General features: G+C 53.3%; 3 protein-coding genes across 9 annotated transcripts; all 3 read right to left on the bottom strand.

Moving 5' to 3' along the window:
* Positions 1–45: 45 nt before the first annotated feature.
* On the bottom strand, positions 46–8,317 carry thbs3a (thrombospondin 3a). Of its 5 annotated transcripts, XM_077575056.1 has the most exons (23): positions 7,833–8,317; positions 6,163–6,360; positions 5,822–6,078; positions 5,386–5,485; positions 5,292–5,318; positions 5,140–5,222; positions 4,920–4,971; positions 4,675–4,823; positions 4,463–4,600; positions 4,313–4,387; positions 4,095–4,247; positions 3,858–3,968; positions 3,663–3,770; positions 3,433–3,592; positions 3,234–3,352; positions 3,111–3,163; positions 2,590–2,771; positions 2,321–2,499; positions 2,112–2,160; positions 1,843–2,039; positions 1,610–1,782; positions 1,228–1,367; positions 46–225 (listed from the first exon to the last, which is right to left on the bottom strand). In XM_077575056.1, exons 1-23 carry the CDS (start codon positions 8,044–8,046, stop codon positions 164–166), a joined length of 2,979 nt encoding a protein of 992 aa, XP_077431182.1. In that variant the 5' UTR covers positions 8,047–8,317; the 3' UTR covers positions 46–163. The 5 variants fall into 5 exon arrangements, with proteins under 5 accessions (XP_077431182.1, XP_077431181.1, XP_077431180.1 ...); XM_077575055.1 differs by having other exon boundaries at positions 4,313–4,600; XM_077575054.1 differs by having other exon boundaries at positions 3,663–3,968.
* Positions 8,318–8,457: 140 nt separating this feature from the next.
* Positions 8,458–12,275, bottom strand: mtx1a (metaxin 1a). Its single transcript, XM_077575094.1, has 8 exons — positions 12,112–12,275; positions 11,109–11,178; positions 10,958–11,037; positions 9,845–9,937; positions 9,560–9,742; positions 9,200–9,276; positions 8,984–9,129; positions 8,458–8,898 (listed from the first exon to the last, which is right to left on the bottom strand). The coding sequence occupies exons 1-8, from the start codon at positions 12,190–12,192 to the stop codon at positions 8,678–8,680; spliced, it is 951 nt and encodes a 316-aa protein (XP_077431220.1). The 5' UTR covers positions 12,193–12,275; the 3' UTR covers positions 8,458–8,677.
* A 115-nt stretch (positions 12,276–12,390) lies between these two features.
* On the bottom strand, positions 12,391–17,347 carry nudt17 (nudix (nucleoside diphosphate linked moiety X)-type motif 17). 3 transcript variants are annotated; one of them, XM_077575096.1, is made up of 9 exons: positions 16,449–17,347; positions 15,888–16,013; positions 15,718–15,822; positions 14,459–14,642; positions 14,352–14,377; positions 14,186–14,281; positions 14,000–14,098; positions 12,911–13,047; positions 12,391–12,860 (listed from the first exon to the last, which is right to left on the bottom strand). In XM_077575096.1, exons 2-9 carry the CDS (start codon positions 15,960–15,962, stop codon positions 12,683–12,685), a joined length of 900 nt encoding a protein of 299 aa, XP_077431222.1. In that variant the 5' UTR covers positions 15,963–16,013; positions 16,449–17,347; the 3' UTR covers positions 12,391–12,682. The 3 variants fall into 3 exon arrangements, with proteins under 3 accessions (XP_077431222.1, XP_077431224.1, XP_077431223.1); XM_077575098.1 differs by having other exon boundaries at positions 12,391–12,850; XM_077575097.1 differs by having other exon boundaries at positions 15,888–15,972.
* Positions 17,348–17,449: the final 102 nt, after the last annotated feature.

Here is a 17,449-nt window from a genome sequence, read left to right as displayed (position 1 = left end):
ATGGCAATTCTTTGTGACGTCACGAATGATGTCATCACGTCGGCATCGCAAGAATGACCAACTTTATTCTTTGAAAAGGATTCTTGACACGATTGGCTCCGCTCCGAGTTGCTGGTCGGCCCGACGGCCGATGGCTCTGGCGTGGCTCCGCCCCCGCCCGCGCTCACACTTGCACGTGCATCACCACCTGCTGGCCGTGCGTGTGGAAGTCTTCGGGGATGGTGTCTGCGAGCACAAGAGCGGACCACGGTCGGTGTCCAAAGATGAAAAGCGTTTCATCTTCTTCAGACGTCTTCAAATAACCCGGGGCCAGGGGGGCGGGGCCAGGGGGGCGGGGCCAGGGGCCGAGACATCTTACGTTGGCTGAAAACGCTGCCATGGGCGCACTGAGCCAGTGGCAACGTAAGATGGCCGTCACGCGCCTGCGTCCGTCCGGGTTATTTGACGGCGACGCCCTCCGCGGCGGCAGATGGAGGGCTCGTGCTTCAAGGGTTCGACATTTGACAGCTTTCCAGAGGCTGACGTTTCAAAATGGCTTTTGAAAGTAGGCTTTTCATAAACAAGGGTTTGATTTTCAGAGTCGGGTTTCGAACCAGGGTTTCACGCTAAAGTCGATTTTGAAACAAGTTAGACGTAGCATTTCAAAGAACGAGGCTTATGGTTCGAAAGTAAGATTTCAAACCCGTTTTAAGGTTTCAAAGTAGGGTTTGGCTTTCAAATGAGTGCAAATTCAAACTCTGACTTTGAAATTCGGGCGGTTGATGGTCCGGCCTCCTCTTTACGGCCTGAGCCAATCACAAGCTGGGACGCAGCTGAAACACTTCGTCTGATTGGCCGAGCCAGGAGACGTTTTTTTTCTTCCAGCTCAAGTATTTTCATGGCTTCAAAACAAGGAAGGAACAAGCTTGTTTTGAAAATGATGTCCAAAATACAAATACTCATTTTAAAATGTAAGCCATAAAAGTGGTGTGAACAATAAATACTCAGGAAAGTACAAAGTAACCTACTCTAGTACAGTAATGAAGTACTTAGTTACTTCCCATCTCTGATGATGAAAGTTTCAAGTAGGCTTGCTTGAGGTTTCGCTTTGTGGTTTTGCTAGACCAAAGACCGCCTTGCTGTGATCACAAAGTTAGAAAAACAGCAATTATCTAATTACGCGGCCTGCCGCTAATGCTAATGCTAACGCTACATTGCACCTGTGTGTGTGTGTGTGTGTGTTGTTACCGTTGCAGCGGTAGCGCAGGTTGGACCAGATGATGTTTTCTTGGGAGAAGCAGAGGACCCCCAGTCTGCCCCCCCTCATGGCGCCGTCGATCAGCACGCCCGAGTCGGCCACCACGTCGGCGCCCTCGAACAGACGAAGCCTGGGGCGCGGCGCAACACGTGCTAGCTTAGCATCAGGCAGGTCATGTGACATCAGCCAAGATCAGGGATGCGTGCAAATTGGTCGGCCGCGTCCTCACGTGGACCCGAAAGACCCTCGGCACGCGGCTTGGGTGGGCGTGGCCCGTTTGGACATTTGATTGACACTCGCTCGGAAATCTTGCCGACCAATCGGCAGGAGTTACGTGATGCGACTAACGTGACGCGACGCGACGCGACTGACCTGATGTATCCGACGTGCGGCCGATGGCTGAGCTGCCAGCGATACGAGGTTTTGTCCTTCCAGCCGACGTTGCGGGGGTCCTTCCACAGGAGCGTGGCCTCGCCGGCGGTGTCGCCCGTGTGCCACAGCGCGTTCCTCAAGTACTCGCCAGGACCCGTGTTGGACTTCACCGCCTGTTGACAAAAGCAAGCCCGTCAACGTCGGCGCAGGAAAAAGCGGCGCGGCGTGGTTACCTTGAGGTGGAGGGCGGGGCTTGCGACGGCACTGAACGGTCGCGTCTGCCAGTAAACCTGCTGCGTTTGTTTCCACATGACGGCGTAGAAACTGGACGAGTCCTGGTACGAGAAGACCAGGCCGGCGTAGTCGTCGTCCGTCACCGTGTCCACGTGGAAGGTCCCCTCAAAGTCCACGCCGTTGAACCACGTGTAGCCTGCCCAAACGTCCGCAACAACGCTAAGCGGGGTTCTTTGCGCCCGCCCACATATTTGTGCCGCCCACGTACCGACGGCCAGGCCCGGGTCGCTGTTCATCGTCTGGACCATCTCCATCCCCTGCGGAGGGACAAGACGGACGTCAGAGACGGACGTCAGAGACCGACGTCAGAGACCGACGTCAGAGACCGACGGCAGAGACCGACGTCAGAGACCGACGTCAGAGACCGACGTCAGAGACGTCCCGCGCCGGCCGGGAGGAAGTTGGCGGCAGACCCACCTGGTTGAGGACCACCCAGTTGGGCTGGATCTGGGCATCGCCTTCGGGGTCCAAAACCACCGTCTGATAAGCCCGGAAGTCGGTCAGCGTCACCTCGGCGCTCTCGGGACACGCGTCCAGCGCGTCCGCCACCGCGTCGTTGTCAAAGTCCAACTCGCACACGTCGCCCACGCCGTTCCCTTGACGCACACACATCATCAGCAGGCGGGAACACGCACGCACGCACGCACGCACGCACGCACGCACGCACGGCGCCGGCTGGCGTTTACCGTCCCAGTCTTGCTGGTGAGGATTGACCATGAGTCGGCAGTTGTCCGTGCGGTCGGGGACGCCATCGTTGTCGTCGTCGGGGTCGCAGTCGTCTCCGACGCCGTCGTTGTCCGAGTCCAACTGTGAACTGTTGGGAATGTGGGGACAGTTGTCCCGGTTGTCCTGGTGGCCGTCGCCGTCCCTGCGGGCGTCCACGCGTGTTCAAAACGTCCGCCGCGTGCTCGCTAGCACGCGCGTCACGGCGCGTGCGTGTGCGCGTGCGTGCGCGTGCGCGTGCGCATGGAGGACCAAAACTGCCAAAATTCTAGTGAAATAAAAACATGAATAAAAGTGAAAATAAAAACGGATGTAAAAAAATATAATACAAGTGTATTTATTTATGTATTTCTATATATAAATATATTTTTTAATGCTATTTTTTTAATATCCGTTCTTATTTCCACTTTTAGTCATTTATTTATTTGAATTTTGGCAGTTGGTCGTCCATGCTAATGTGTGTGCGTGCGTGCGCGCGCCATACGTGTCATGGTTGTTGTCACAAATGTCTCCCACTAAGTCGTCGTCCAGATCGGTCTGAAAAACAAAACATGGACATCCGTGAAGAAGAAAACGTGCGTGCGTGCGTGCGTGCGCGCGCGCGTACTTGTGTGGGGTTGCTGATCTCGGGACAACTGTCGCAGGCGTCTCCGATGCCGTCTCCGTCTCGGTCCGTCTGCATGGGATTGGGGACCTTGGCGCAGTTGTCCAGCACGTTGGGGATGCCTGCACACGCACCAACACGCACGCACGCACGCACGCTGTAAGTCGAGTACGCCGCCGGCCCGCCGTTAGCGCCGGGCTACCGTCTCCGTCGATGTCCAGGTCGCAGGCGTCCCCTCGGCCGTTCCCGTCCGTGTCCGTCTGCTCGCCGTTGGACACGTTGGGACAGTTGTCGCACGCGTCGCCAAAGGAGTCGCTGTCGGAATTCTGCTGGTCCTTGTTGGGGACCAGACGGCAGTTGTCCTGCCGCGCACGCCAGACGGCGCCCGTCAGCGCCCGCCGCGTGCATTCATACGTGACCGCACACACGCACCTCCACATTTTTGATGCCGTCTTCATCGGCGTCGGCGTCGCATTGGTCCCCGATGCCGTCTCCGTCGGCGTCCTCCTGACCCGAGTTAGGGGTCAACACGCAATTGTCCTGATGGACGCCACGATGGTCACGTGATTGCAACGCACGCGTGGCAACATCGATGAGGATGACGAAGATGAAGATGATGATGTTGACCTGTCTGCAGTGCTTGTTGTTGTCGAGGCAGGGCAGCGAGCGGTCGGGGAAGCCGTCGAGGTCCGTGTCCACGCTGCACGTGTTGCCGTTGCCCGCCCAGCCCACGTTACACTGCACGCACGCACGTTAGCACGTTAGCACATTAGCACATTAGCACGCACGTTAGCACGTTAGCACATTAGCACGCACGTTCGCACAAGGAGGCACACACGTGAATTTTGTTGGCGGGCGCCTCACCGTGCAGGACGGCACGCCGTTCCTGTCCATGTTGCAGTGGGCGTGGGCGTCGCAGGGGTCAAAGGTCAAGGTGGCGCAGGAATCGCTGGGGAAGCAGCCCACGCTTTGGTTGCCGAGGTAACCGGCTTTGCAGCCGCCGCAGCCGAATGAACCCTGAGGCCAAACAAACGTAACGCCGTTGACGGGCCGGGAGGGGGCGGGGCTTGCCCACAACTCACCTGCGTGTTGGTGCAAAGCGAGTTTGGCACACACGCGTTGGGAAGCGCCACGCACTCGTCCACGTCCACGCACTCCTGAAAGACACGCAACAAACATATACCGGCGCATACACACGCATGTGCGCGCGCGCGCGCGGGCGGGCGAGCGACCTGCTTGTGCGTCTTGGCGAAGCGCAGTCCGGTCCCGGCGAGCGGCGCCCCCCGCAGGCCTGGAGGACACGGGCCGCATCGGAAGCCGCCGTCCGTGTTGACGCAGGCCGACGGCAGGAAACACGGCAGCGCCTCGCACTGCCACGCGTGACCACAAACACGCTTTGGAGCAGGATTGGACCACACGCGCGCACACGCACACGCACGCTGACCTCGTCCACGTCGTGACAGCGCGTCCCGTTTCCCACGGTGCCGGGCGGGCAGGGTCCGCAGGTGAAGCCGGGGAAGTGCGGGCTGTCGGCGCAGGCCACGCCCACGTGGCACGGGTTGGGCGAGCAGCGAGAACGAGACTCCTGGAAACCTGACGCACGCACGCACGCACGCACGCACGCACGCACGCACGCAGACGACTTCAATCGGCCGCTTGGACGAAAACCGCTCGCAAACACGCACTTACCGCAAACTTGACATTCCAAGATGGCGTTCCTCAGCAGAGACGTCTCCTTCACCTGCACGTGCAAACACACCTCGGATGAAAATTCAACATTTTCAATGCAATGAAACAAATTCATCCATTTTTGAATGACATTCACATTTTTTGCGTGCGTGTGTGTGTGTGTGCGTGTGTGTGCGTGCGTGTGCGTGTGCGTGCGTGTGTGTTGACACATGCACGTGACCTGCTCCTTGACTTCCTGTCGTAGTTCCCCCAACATTTGATTGAAGAGGACCATCTGACCAATGAGCGCTTGGGCGTGGTCAGCTGACAGGAAGTAAAGTTCAATCAGCCGATGACATCATCGGCGGTGACGATTTCCGGCTTGGAACTCACCCAAGATGACGCGCAGGTCGTCGCTCGCTGCAGACACAAAACGTGAAGACTTCAACAACGGACAGGTGAGCCACTGGGGGGGCGTGGCACTCACCTAAGTTGTGGGCGGAGTCATGTCCAAAGGGACAGCCTACCAGGGCGCCGGCTCGAGCCACGCTGCCCCCTAGTGCCACGTGCAGGGACTCCAACGCACCCTGACCGGGAAAAGTCCTTGATCAGTCGCCGGCGGCTGCAATCTGCAGCGCGGGGACGCTTCCGTCTGTCCGTCCGTATGAATGTCGGTCGTACTCAGCATGACGTCATGTGCGCATTGTGTATGTGAAGAAGGACGTGTGCAGTTTCGTTTTTGGGCCACAGGGGGCAGTAGAGATGGAAAATTCCATTTCCGGCATTGGTTTGCAATAATGACGTGCTGTTAGCTAGCGGCTAGCGGCTAGCGGCTAGCTTTGCCTCCAATCGCACCGGCACAAAAAAAGGGAAGCACAAGATCATACGACCGACTTCTTCATAAGGGGCGTGGCCAGGCATACCTGCATTCGTGCGTACGCCTTCTGTCCGTGTCGGATGTCCACGGCGCCCGCCTCCCGGGGGAGGGGAGGCGGGCGGGGCACGCCCTCCGCCGAGTCGGCCAATCGGCAGTCCACGTAGAGCTCCACCCTCATGTTGTCGCGCTGCAGCTCGCCAAGACGCACGACCAGCGAATGGCGACGCCCGTCTGACACGTTGGCGTTCGCCAGGTTCACCGTGTGAACCTTACCGTCGGACGGACGCCAGAAGCGGAGTGACACTGTGTGCGCACAGGAAGTGATGGGAAGGAAGTCATCAAGGCAAACAGGAAGTGGTGATAAAAAACAAGCAAGTGGTCGGGCACCTTTGTTGATCTTGGCCATGACGGCGACTTCCAGGTACTTCCTGTTGTCGTGCTTCCCAACCACGGCGAGGAGGACGCCGCCCGTCTTGGACGGCGGCAGGCGAACGGCGGCCGCCACGTGAATGTCGGCCGACGCACTGGCGCCGCCCCAAAACTCAGCCGCCTGCTTGGCGTCGTGAGCGCTCAGCACGTCCGTCACTGAGGGAGGCGGAGACGAGGCGGTTACCGTGGCAACAACAGCATCATCAACACAAGCTGGAGGGGCGGGGCTTCTTCAAAGCGGATTAAATGGCCTCGTTTTCACGACATTTGCAATGATTCCCTCCGTCACAAATTTTGACATTAGCTTACAAAATCATCGCTCAAAAGTTACGCAAACGATAAAGACAAAATAAAAACTAAAGATAAAAAATGACGAGGTGAACATTTTGCCTGACGTACGACGTGCAATGATTGTCCAAGAGCGGTGCAAGTGTTTGATGCCAAAATGTTTGTTACATTTTGTTATTTCATTGATAAAAAACAAAAATATTTAAAAAACAAGATGGCGTCCATATGTCATGTGACCAGCAGTTGATCAATCACAATGTAATTCTGCTGTGATTGGTCAACTGCTGGTCACATGACATATGGACGCCATCTTGTTACCCTGCTGAAACCGAGTTGGCCAAACGCTCTCCGTCAACGGCTCGTGGGCGCCCTCTAACGGTAAGAAACAGGAAATGCAAGCAAACATGTACGCATCATCGGTTTGGAATTGTTGACTTTGACAAAACAAAAATGAATTCCATTTTCAGGTGAACTTTTTGCATTTAATGTTGAAGTGTTTGTTGTACAAAAATATTGCCTACTTTTGGTTTCCTACTGAAGCGTTTGCTGCCACTATTAGAAAAAAGAAGAAGAAGTGAAATAACGCCAGGGATGGCGCTACACCTTGGAGGGGGAGGGGCTTGTTAGTCGACGCTCTCCAGCATGTTTGTCTGTCGTGTGAACACATTTCGAAAGTTGCTTGACTTGAGCTGTAGGCTCATTTGTTCCGCTTCTGCGAGGGAAGATGACGTCACGTGATGACGTCAACTTGACGCTTCATGTTTCAAGCGTGATTAAAGACAAATCGATCCCTTCCAAGCACGTGCAGAGCGCATGTTGGGATTTGGATGACGTAGGTGGGATGCGTTCAAGTGCAGACGCATCAATCAATGTATTGATTCCTTGGTTGTGGCGCACTTGACCCCCCCCCCCCCACACACACACACACACACACGCACACACAAAGTGGAGTAGGAAGCTCCAAGTGTGAACGCGAGAGGCGTCAGGTTTTCTCGGCGCGTTGTTCGGATTTGGAAAGTGAATTGATTTGCGTTGAACTGATTCAATGTTATTGGACGGCTCAAGGATTCCAAACCAAACCGACTCATTTTTGCAGTTTTTTTTTTCCCAACCGCTCGGATTTTCAGCACATCTCGATCGGATGTTAACAGTAATCAATCAACTTCTTCGGAATCAATTCTTGTTCTAGTTTTTGACAAACACTTAATTAAGTGCGTCGCTATATTGCTGGCCATGAACATCTGCCAATAAGGCTGATTGATCAAGCCACATGCCGGACTGCAAAAGTGAACGCACCCCCGCTGTCAAACGCCATAGAAGATCGAAAAGTGACGTGTTACCTTGCTGCCCCGGATGTTGTGCCGCCGTGCAAAGCAAAATGATTGACAGCAGAAACGTCATCGTCTCCATCTTCATCGTCATCATCTTCATCCTCTCCGGCTGCAAGCAGGCGCGCTCTGACGCCGAGGGGCCGCGGGAACGCGCGTAAAGGGGGCGGGGCCACACGTGCCGCGGACGCAGACAAACTAAAATGGGGAAAGACTCAGCAGACATTTGAGCATTTTCAACGGAATTTGTTTTTTAGTTTTGAGTGTTTTCTTTTTCTTGTGTCTTGTTCATCGGCACTGTTCTGGTTTGTGTGCTCAGTTTGAATTGGATGCTGGAGTTTGGATTAATAAAGCAATATAGAAATAGAAATATTTTAAAAAACCTGGCCCAATTTGTCGGCTGCATGACGTCACTCCCTGCGCGACTCGACAGCACTCACGTTAAGTCGTCATGCAACCGACAAATTCGGCCTTGTGAATTTGGACACAGTAGGAAACCGTTGCCATGGTTACAGAGGGCGGGGCCGTCGAAGCGCAACAGCAAGTCAGCTCGTTAACACACACGCGCGCAAGCGCGCGCAAGCACGCGCATTCCTGAGCTTTGGCGTCATGCGTGCAGCTGGAGTCCAGACTGAGGGGCGGGGCAATCAGCTTGATTTTATTTTTTAATTTGTGACCGTTCACACGTCAACATGGATGAAGCAGAAAGGAAAGCGCAAACAAAAGCACACGTGACGTCACGTGACATCACGTGACAGCGGAACCAACAGGGTTTTTTTTTTGGGGGGGGGGGATTAATTTTTGGAACCAACAGGAAGTGATGACGCCTGATAAGGACACGTCCGCCGCCCACGACCTCAGTCATCCTCGTCCTCGTTCTCGTCATGGTGCAAATGTCGGCGGTGCTCCAGCGCCCCCTTGTGGCCGTGCTGGACCGACACCATGCCAGTGAGCACGGCGTAGGACAACATGGCGCCCAGCGCCGCCAGCGCCGACAGGAACTGCTTGGCGCGCCGGTTGGGGACGTGCTCGGCGTCCCGGCTCTCGGCCGGACGAGCGGATCGTGGGGCGCCGTTATCTGCGGACGGACACAAAGGAAAACGCGCGACGGTCAGCCCTAACCCGTCGCCAATGCGGGTGTGACGAGGTGGGCGTGTCCTGACGGGGGAAGTAGATGAGCAGGATGTTGGCGCAGAAGGCGTGCAGGTTGTCCAACGTCTTGAGGTGCTGCTGCAGCTTCCCGCTGGGAAGCTCGCACTTGAGGATCGGAGCCAGCCAGCCGAAAACAAAGGCGTCCAGCGACGAAGGCCTGGCGTGGGAGCAGGCGTGACATCGGCGGCCATCGCTTTTCATCATCGTGCAAATATCGGAACACTCACGAGTCTCCAAAGAAGAACTTTTGTGTTCCCAGCCGTTGTGCCAGCAGGTCCATGCAGTCGGTGGCGTCGCGATACAACTGAAACACAAACATGGCCGCCGCCGCCATCATCACATCATCCTCATCTTCATCATCTCCACCGGGCCTCGTCTAGGCCACGCCCACGTGCTTGTTCCCCACAATCGATTCTTTTGTTGGCTTCTCGCTTCCGAAGCCTGCAATTGGCTGGCAAGCGTTGAGGGTGTAACCCCGCCCACAGCTCAAAGACAGCTGGGATGGGCTCCAGCATCCCCGCCCCCCTTGTGAGGAAGAAGCGCTTTGGAAGATGGATGGATGGTTTCCTAAACGCTTGTTGGCTCACCTCCTTCTCCAGCTCGTCGCCGGCCTCCAGGCTGGCGTCTCCTCGCAGCAGGCGCAGTTTGTCCAGCTGGTGGCGCTGCATGCGGCCCGGCAGGAAAAGGCCCAGCGGGAAGCTCATGTGCTCGGCGTACCAGCGCCGCGTCACCTCCGCGAAGTTCTTGGGCTCCACCCACAGCGCGTACAGCTACAAACACGCACAAGTCGCTCAGCGTGCGCACACGCAAGCATGCATCAAGACACGCACGCACGCACGCACACGCACGCACGCACGCACGCACGCACGCACCACGGCTGGCAGCAGTTTCTGTTGGACGAGCGCAACAAAGGCGAGACCGTCGGCGGCCTCTTTGGCCGATAGGTCAAAGTCGGCGTTGTACTTCTGGAAAAAACACACAAATGGAAAGCTGGTTGTCATGACAACGGCATCAACAGACAACCAACACCACTTTGAGTCACCTCACCACCAGCCTGCTCTTATTATGGGATGGATTCACCGTATGTGTGTGTGCGTGCGTGTGTGTGTCATGGTGCATTAGGAGCCGCAGCATGTCGGCTAATGTCTCCCAGCTGCTGAGAGACGGGAGGGGGCGGGGCCAGGGGGGTTCCGATGAGGAAAACGGGGGTCAGAAAAAAACCACCGACAAGTTGGAAGCAAACACGACAGGAAAATCTCCACGTTTGGCATTTTGTGTGTGTGTGTGGGGGGGGGGGGGACACTCGTGTTGATGAAGAAAAAATCGTCAATGGCGATGAAAAGAAATCAATCCAAATGAGTCGTTCTCCAGAATAGGCGGGTTTACACGGAGACGTCACGATGAAGATCTCACCTGTCACCTGACGTGCGCCACCTCGAAATGCGTCCCTTCTTGAACAGTCGCAGACAAGTCGGGAACAAACCCGGTGCAGAAAGAAGATGCTCGCTAGCTAGCTCCCCGGGTGCTCGCTTACCTGCGAGGCAGCTAGCTAGCGAGCGAGCACCCGCGGCTAAAACCAAACCGTGGCAGGCTTTGACTTCCCGGACCGGATTTGCCACCCCTGGACATCAATCACGTGCCTGATCAAGATTGACATCGCACGCAGGAAGGTCGTTGTCTTCATTGGCGTCCGTCGGAAACATCTCAACAAACGCGTGCCAGTGCAGGAACAGGAACATCAAGTTGCCTGGCGATGATCTGCTAGCTTCCACCGTCAACATCCTCGTCTATCACTTCATCCTCTTTCTTGCTCTCCTTCACTTTGGCTGGTTTCATCACTTTCTTTTCGTGACGTTCAAGTGTGTTTCCGGAACAGGAACACACCGAGGTGCCAACAATCGTGTGCGTGTGTGTGCGTGTTGTGGAGAAGCAGCTGTGGCTAAGCTAGCTGTCGGGAACCCAAGACTATTTCTTTGGTTGCTTGCCTGTTTTCGGAGGTGGATGATGATGTCAGAGGGTCGCCACAGCGCCTCCTTGTGGGCGGTCCTCAGCGCCGGAACGGCACCTGAAGACAAAGGAGAGGTGAGGTGGCGCCCCCCGCAGGCGTACGTTGGAATCGCGAGCAGTCGCTCTCACCTCCGGGACATCGCCACGGGTTGCACACCTTGTGGACTTTGAGAGGAGCGCCGGAAAACTGAGCGTACGCCTGCCGGCAACACACGACGGCACAACGCTTACAAACACGCAATCTTGCAAAAGACCGCAACACACTTTTCAAACGTTTGCAAGCGTCACGTCAGCATTTTTCTTGTCACATTCTGCAGGCACTCTTTTGTGAGCTTGGGTTCAAGTCAGTGCACGCACGCACGTTTTTCCCTCTATAACACGATCCCATTCCATTTGAAATGTCACGTGTCCAACAAATGGACTCGGGTTCCGAATGGAAAGAAAAGCGTTTAAGCTTTTGTGCAAGAGAGAAGGAAGGCACACGCACACAAATGCGACAAATGGAGAAACAAAAGGTCGTGAGTGAGGTCAAGTGCTTGGATTTCACTTTGTACAGTCAGAGGCTTGCGGGGACCAAGTTTCCAAGCGCCGGCGTTCTTTTCATGATGGCTGGAGTTTTGTCAGATCAGAATATCCCTGTCGTTATCTTCTCCATTTGTTGCCTCGCCCTAAACTCAACCTGTTCTTACTGCGCATGCGCACAAATTCAAGCAAGGGAGGCTACTTCGACGGGAATGCCGTTTTTTCGAGACACTGGCACACGCTTGACCAGGCGAGATGACGTCACTCATCTTCGGTGCCGACTGACATCTCATTCATTTTAAGTTAGAAACGGGCCTACGGGACCTAATAAGTTCGTAAGTTGAGGTTCCACTGTGTTTTTGCTTTACTCTGCAGTCTGGTCGGCATTGCAGATGACAATTTGTTAATGGCCTTACCTTGATTAATACAAGTTCAATTAAAAAAACAAAAACAAAGAAAGAAAAGTATTAATGTAGCCGTTCCCGGTTGCACCGCCGAGTTGATCCTGTCGCTAAGATGCTAAGCTAGCATCGTGATCGCCGCCACCAAACGAGACCGACCGACTGACTAACTAACTGCCGTCAAACACAAAACGCCAAAGGGAACCGACCAGAACCACCAAGCAGTCGCTGTTGACGGACGGCAGTCCCCAATCTCCTTCCCACACGAACAGCTCATCGGGCGCCGCCATCTTTCCCGACGCCGGAAGCGGAAGGTAACTTCCCGTTTGTGCCCGACAAAGTAAAACGCGGCAGACACCGCCAGCGTCAAGAAATTCGAATGTGGCGCTTGCCTGTCCGTCCACGCGTGTATTTGTCAGTATGCCGCCCGTTTGTTTGTTGTTTCTTCGTCTCTTTGTGTCTGCGTAGCAACAAGACACGAAACATGATTGAAGAAAAAGATTTGAACCCGTGGCCGGTCATTTATTTTGAAATGGCTTGGATCATCATAACGGTTCACAATACCGCCTGGTTAATCAAGAAAATAAAGAACAAAATCATGTCCGTTTTGATAGTTTGCTTTTTTGACACCCACCATCAACAGATAATAAATTCTAGTTGAAATTAGTAACTTTGTGAGTAATAAAATTTTGTCATGGAGGTACACCACTGACATATATATAAATAGTTATAGAAAGTGGGCGTGTCTACTGTCTTGTGAGTCAGACATGTTTGATGACATCATGATTTCAAGGGCGCTGAGCTGGCTAGGAGCGTCTTTAGCCAAAGGTCAAGAGCAAACTTGGTCCCGGCGCTGACTCGCTCCACATCGGGCCCGCTGGCCGGCGCGCGGCGCACGAGGACATGGACGGGGATATCTGCGTCTGTCAGACCGCCCTCTGGGGACACCTGGGACACACTGGGGGCAGGTCAAGGGTCGCATGCTTATCTGTTAGTTAAGTGCTGTACCTGACGGAGGCGGGAAGGTCGTCCGTCACGTCGGCCGCGCCATCCTGTCCGTCAACGGCGGCCACCATGGCGCCAGCCAGCCGGACGTCGGCCCAAAGACAAGCGCTGACCTCAGCGGGGGAGGGGCGGAGACACTCCTGATGACATCATCGGCACACGTCTTCAATGTTCTGTTGATGTCATATTAGCATGCTAGCTAAGATTAGCGCCAGGGCTGCAACCAACACAAATTGAGTACTAATCGATAATCAATCCCTCTCAATTTCACGGGCTGCTCGATCTCTGCGTTTGGTCACGTAAGCCGTTCAATACTTGTCGTTTGCACAACTGTCAGCCAATGGATTTTAAGACGGCCAATTGTCATTTCATTGCACTTTGGCATTGCAAATGTGAAGAATAATGAATTGCTTTGAACTCATTTGGACAGCATCTTTATTGCTAAAAGCTACATTTGTCATTATCCCATTGGGGGGAGGTCTCGGAGAAAGTGGGCGTGCGTTTAGTCCGCAGAGGCGGTGCGGAGGTGGGGCCGCACGCAACGACGTCAAACTGTGCCAAAGGCTCGTTTTCTCAGGTTGGGAGGGGCTGGTGCTTGGGGAGCAGAATAAGCTCCAATTTCATGGAGGAAAACACAACTTTGGTCATGTTTTTGGTGAGGAATTAGCATTTGAACATGGCTAAAAGCTCCCAAAAGTGCATTTCTTTCTGAACTTTAATAATGAGCAATGTTTGCACCAATTTTCTGATCTGGGAATGGAAGTGAAATCATCGTTAATTGATCTTTGTGTGCTGTCAATTTGAAATGAAGACAACCGTCAATTTCCACTTTTACAAACAAAAATAAGAGATCCAAAAAAAGAGCAATTTGAAATAATGCACAATAACTACTGAAGGAAGGGAGCCAGGCCAATTGTATATTGTCCGTAAGAAGCATTTATTTTCCAAACAACAAATGTAAGAAAAAGACAGGAAGTCGTAACAGTCGAGTGCGTTTTTCAATTTGGGGATTTTTTTCCATCCCAAAACAACTGACAGACGAATGAACTCATTCTTCCAATCAGGGTTGATTGCAGCCCCAGTTGGGCTTACCTGGAGATGCGAGTGCGTGTGGGCCGAGCGCAGAAGCACGAAGACCACCAGGTGGTGCCGCTGGGGGGGTCCTCTGCTCAGCATGAGCGGGTACACCGACTGAAAGGGCACCATTGATCCAAAGTTTGATCGATGAGTTGGATTTGACTGACACGCACGCACTCGCTTGCGCTCGCTTGCGCTCACCTCCCACACGCCCAGAACCTTCGCGCTCGCAACCTCTTCCGCTTCCACAGCCAATCCCGTTTCCTCCTTCAGTTCCCGCAGACCCGCCTCTAGGAGCTACGCACGCACGCACATTCCAATGTTGCTAGGCAGCGAGCGGGACACTGACACGTCAGTGAAAACGTACCGTCTCATCCGGTTCAAGATGGCCACCTGCAGTAGAGAAGTGTGGCGTTATTGGGCGTGCCCCTGGGAAAAAAAGGGGGCGTGTCCATGCACAAGATGGCGTCTGACCTGGCGGAACCCAAACGTTGGGAAATATTCGTAGATGTTTTGCACGTCGCGTCAGCAACACTCTCTGATTGGCCGACTGCAGGATGATGGCCACGCCCACATCCACGCCCCTCTGCTGAGTGTCCAATGGGATGGCGGCCGCCTCTTTGACGGACAGGTGTTTGATGGGACAGAAGGCGGGCCTCTGACAATCAAAACGGAATCCATTTTGAAATTGGAATGCTTAGAATCCAAATTGGAAATCAAATGACTCAAGACCTGACAGCATTTTCGGCCGCAACGGATGAATGGCGTTTTCCTTCATGTCATTAGGCAAAGATGACTTGAGGGGCCGAGTGTTTTGAGTTACAAGCGTGCTCACACAATAAACTCAACTCCAATCTCAAGGCACGCACGAATTATGAGAATGAACACTCGGCAGTTCACAATTGCGCCCAAACGACTATTTTTAGAACGCCGCATGGGCGTGGCCAGTTGATTTTCGGACAGCTGACTGAGGGAGTGTATTCGTACGAGGCAAAACTTAATAAAAATACTTAACAGACGTATTATGGGTCCAACAAACCTCTGCCGCTTTGGCGTTTGCCGCTATGTGACTGGCGATGATATTGTGACCGGGATCGAAGGAAGGGCGTTTCCAGAGGAATGTCTCGGGCCGCTGGGTTCAAGCATGTACAATTAAACGGCAGCGAAGACACCTAATTGTGCGCTCTACCGTCCGTGGGTGGGAATGGGCCCGCAGCTGGAAATCCAGAACCAATCGCTCGCAGGTATGTTTATCGTCTGCTTTCTCAGCGCTAGCCTTGCTAGCTAGCTGCCTGCTACAACATGCTAGCTGCGAGCTTCCACCGCTGCTTGGATGTGAAAATGAATGTCAAGCATCCGCGCTCTAGAAGAACCCGACGCCTACAACAACAAGATGTGAGCGCTCACTGTGCCGCCGCAAAAGTAACCAGACACAAGTCACAGCCCGAAGGTAAGCTTCAAATCTTCAAATGGAAATCGTGACTTTAACATGCGTTTCCTTTTTCGTGAAAATGAGCGACCAGCACCATTCGAGCAGTCATCAAGACCGCGCCGGAGTGGCAGCAACGATCATACAACCAAAACGGCTTTCTTTCCACCCACTTGGAGGTCTCCGCATGACGACCACCGTGGAAGCTGTCCCAAAGCGTGTTTGTGTCTGTCCCACGCTGTGCTGTTATGTTGTCCCACTCGTGCATATTAATGAGGGAAAAGGCGCCGGCCACGCTCGCTACCTGCAGGGGGACGCCCGCGGGATCTCGGCAGAGCAGCAGGCGGTTCCGGTCCAGCCGGCAGCGGACGCTGGCCAAGTCGCCGGCACCAAAGCGACCCGTCACGCTCTGAGGACGGAGACGGCACCCTGCAGGTGAGTTGAAAAGCAAAAGAATGGTCGCCCTCGCACTACCTGCAGGAACGGAACCATCTGCGCCAACGAGCCGTCCGCGCGCGTCCACGCCAAAACCCTCCGCAAGCCGTCCATCGTCGCTCCTCTGGGAAAAACAATACGCGCTGAGCTTCTTCCGGGTCCACACTGTGAAGGATCATTGCTTAAGTTCCTTAACATCGTCATCTTTTACTGCAATTTCATATCAATCTAGTAGATGACCTTCATGCATTGACACTCACTCACATTTCTTTCACTTTAGGTTATAAGCCAGATGCTTTAGAAAATGTGATTTGCTGCTTTCAAAATTATTGTCGCATCATAAAGTTATTTTCAGATGACATTACCCAATACATTAAAATGCTCAACATCAGGACTGCTTTTCAACAAAATAAAATTGCTAACCAAACTTATTGATAAGAGAGACCCCCGTTTAATGTTAACGACAGGCTAGCTCGCTAATGCTAACGGGAAGTTGCTAAGTCGCTCATTCGGCGGAATTTTTGCCTGCTGGAGATCAGATTTCATTTCAGCCTCAACTCAAGTGACACCAAAACACGAAAAGGAAGTTTGCGCACTTACGGAACGAGAAACCGCTTATGTTGACATCTTTCTACGTCCGCTGTCAAGCTTCACATTCAAGCGAAAGGGTCCAAGCAGGGTCACGTGGGGCAGGGTGGGGTGACGTCATCACTGCGCCCAGGCTCGCTTGTCGCACGTCCGATATTTGCCAACTGGTTCACGTAAACGCAACTATTCCTATTTTGTGTTATTTTGGAAGAATGCTACTTCTGGTTTTGCGGAGAGAAAAAAAAGAGGAAAAGCAGATATGTTTGTAAGTGTAGTTATTTTGGGAGCTACTGCATCCTTTTTTGCTTTCGTCGGCAAACTTTAGCTTTACGTTTCTAATTAGACATTTTATGAAAAAAGCAATATTGACTATTTCTGCTTATATGGATGTTTGTATAATTTTATTTGGAATGTATGTCTAGTGTGATATTTTCAGTGCTCATAAATGTTTATTGTAGTTATGCTCATTAAAATTTGAAAAAGTTGCGCAGTTGCTTGTGCATCCGGAAGAGCAAAATTTGAGCTGCCTCAGCAGTCGGCAGGCGGGCGAATCGCTCCGGACCAGGAGCGGACAAGTCATTTTGCAAAGGGGGCCACATGACAAACTGCCTGCTGAGGACCAAGCTAGCATGCTAACCTCACGTTTGTTGTTACAAAAGGCATTATTGTCTTGTTTCAATCATTTGCTAGATATGGTATCGTTAACCACCCGTGCACACAAGCAGCACAACTTTCAAAATAAAAGCAGCGCACAAGCGCGAGGACGACCGGCCATACGTCGTTTCAGCCTAACAAAGCTTTTATTGTGAAAGAGTCTGTCTGCCCCCAAATTCTCAACTGAGGCCGAGTGCTATGCTACACAAAATGGAAGGTCATGACCTCATGACACGCACGCTACACGGACGTATGCGTGTGCATGACGTCGTTTCTATACATCAGCAGTCGCACTGTGTCTATGTTAGTGCGTAGAATGTTGTACATGAATGTATCCCATGTTTGTGTGTGACTTCCTG

This window comes from Vanacampus margaritifer, chromosome 9 (genome assembly GCF_051991255.1).
Source record: "Vanacampus margaritifer isolate UIUO_Vmar chromosome 9, RoL_Vmar_1.0, whole genome shotgun sequence".
Lineage (NCBI taxonomy): Eukaryota > Metazoa > Chordata > Actinopteri > Syngnathiformes > Syngnathidae > Vanacampus > Vanacampus margaritifer.
This window is presented reverse-complemented; position numbering and strand designations above follow the sequence as displayed.

Coding starts and splice junctions, on each gene's coding strand:
- thbs3a (XM_077575052.1), bottom strand. CDS start 8,046: ATGTCTGCTGAGTCTTTCCCCATTTTAGTTTGTCTGCGTCCGCGGCAC. Junction 6,361..7,832: donor ACAACATCCGGGGCAGCAAG/GTAACACGTCAC, acceptor CGCCTCCCTCAG/TGACGGACGTGCTGAGCGCT. Junction 1,783..1,842: donor GCCCCGCCCTCCACCTCAAG/GTAACCACGCCG, acceptor TTTTGTCAACAG/GCGGTGAAGTCCAACACGGG.
- mtx1a (XM_077575094.1), bottom strand. CDS start 12,192: ATGGCGGCGCCCGATGAGCTGTTCGTGTGGGAAGGAGATTGGGGACTG. Junction 9,743..9,844: donor AGAAACTGCTGCCAGCCGTG/GTGCGTGCGTGC, acceptor GCGTGTTTGTAG/CTGTACGCGCTGTGGGTGGA. Junction 9,130..9,199: donor AAGTTCTTCTTTGGAGACTC/GTGAGTGTTCCG, acceptor CTCCCACGCCAG/GCCTTCGTCGCTGGACGCCT.
- nudt17 (XM_077575096.1), bottom strand. CDS start 15,962: ATGGACGGCTTGCGGAGGGTTTTGGCGTGGACGCGCGCGGACGGCTCG. Junction 13,048..13,999: donor ACACGCACTCGCATCTCCAG/GTAAGCCCAACT, acceptor TGATGTCATCAG/GAGTGTCTCCGCCCCTCCCC. Junction 12,861..12,910: donor GACCTTCCCGCCTCCGTCAG/GTACAGCACTTA, acceptor ACCTGCCCCCAG/TGTGTCCCAGGTGTCCCCAG.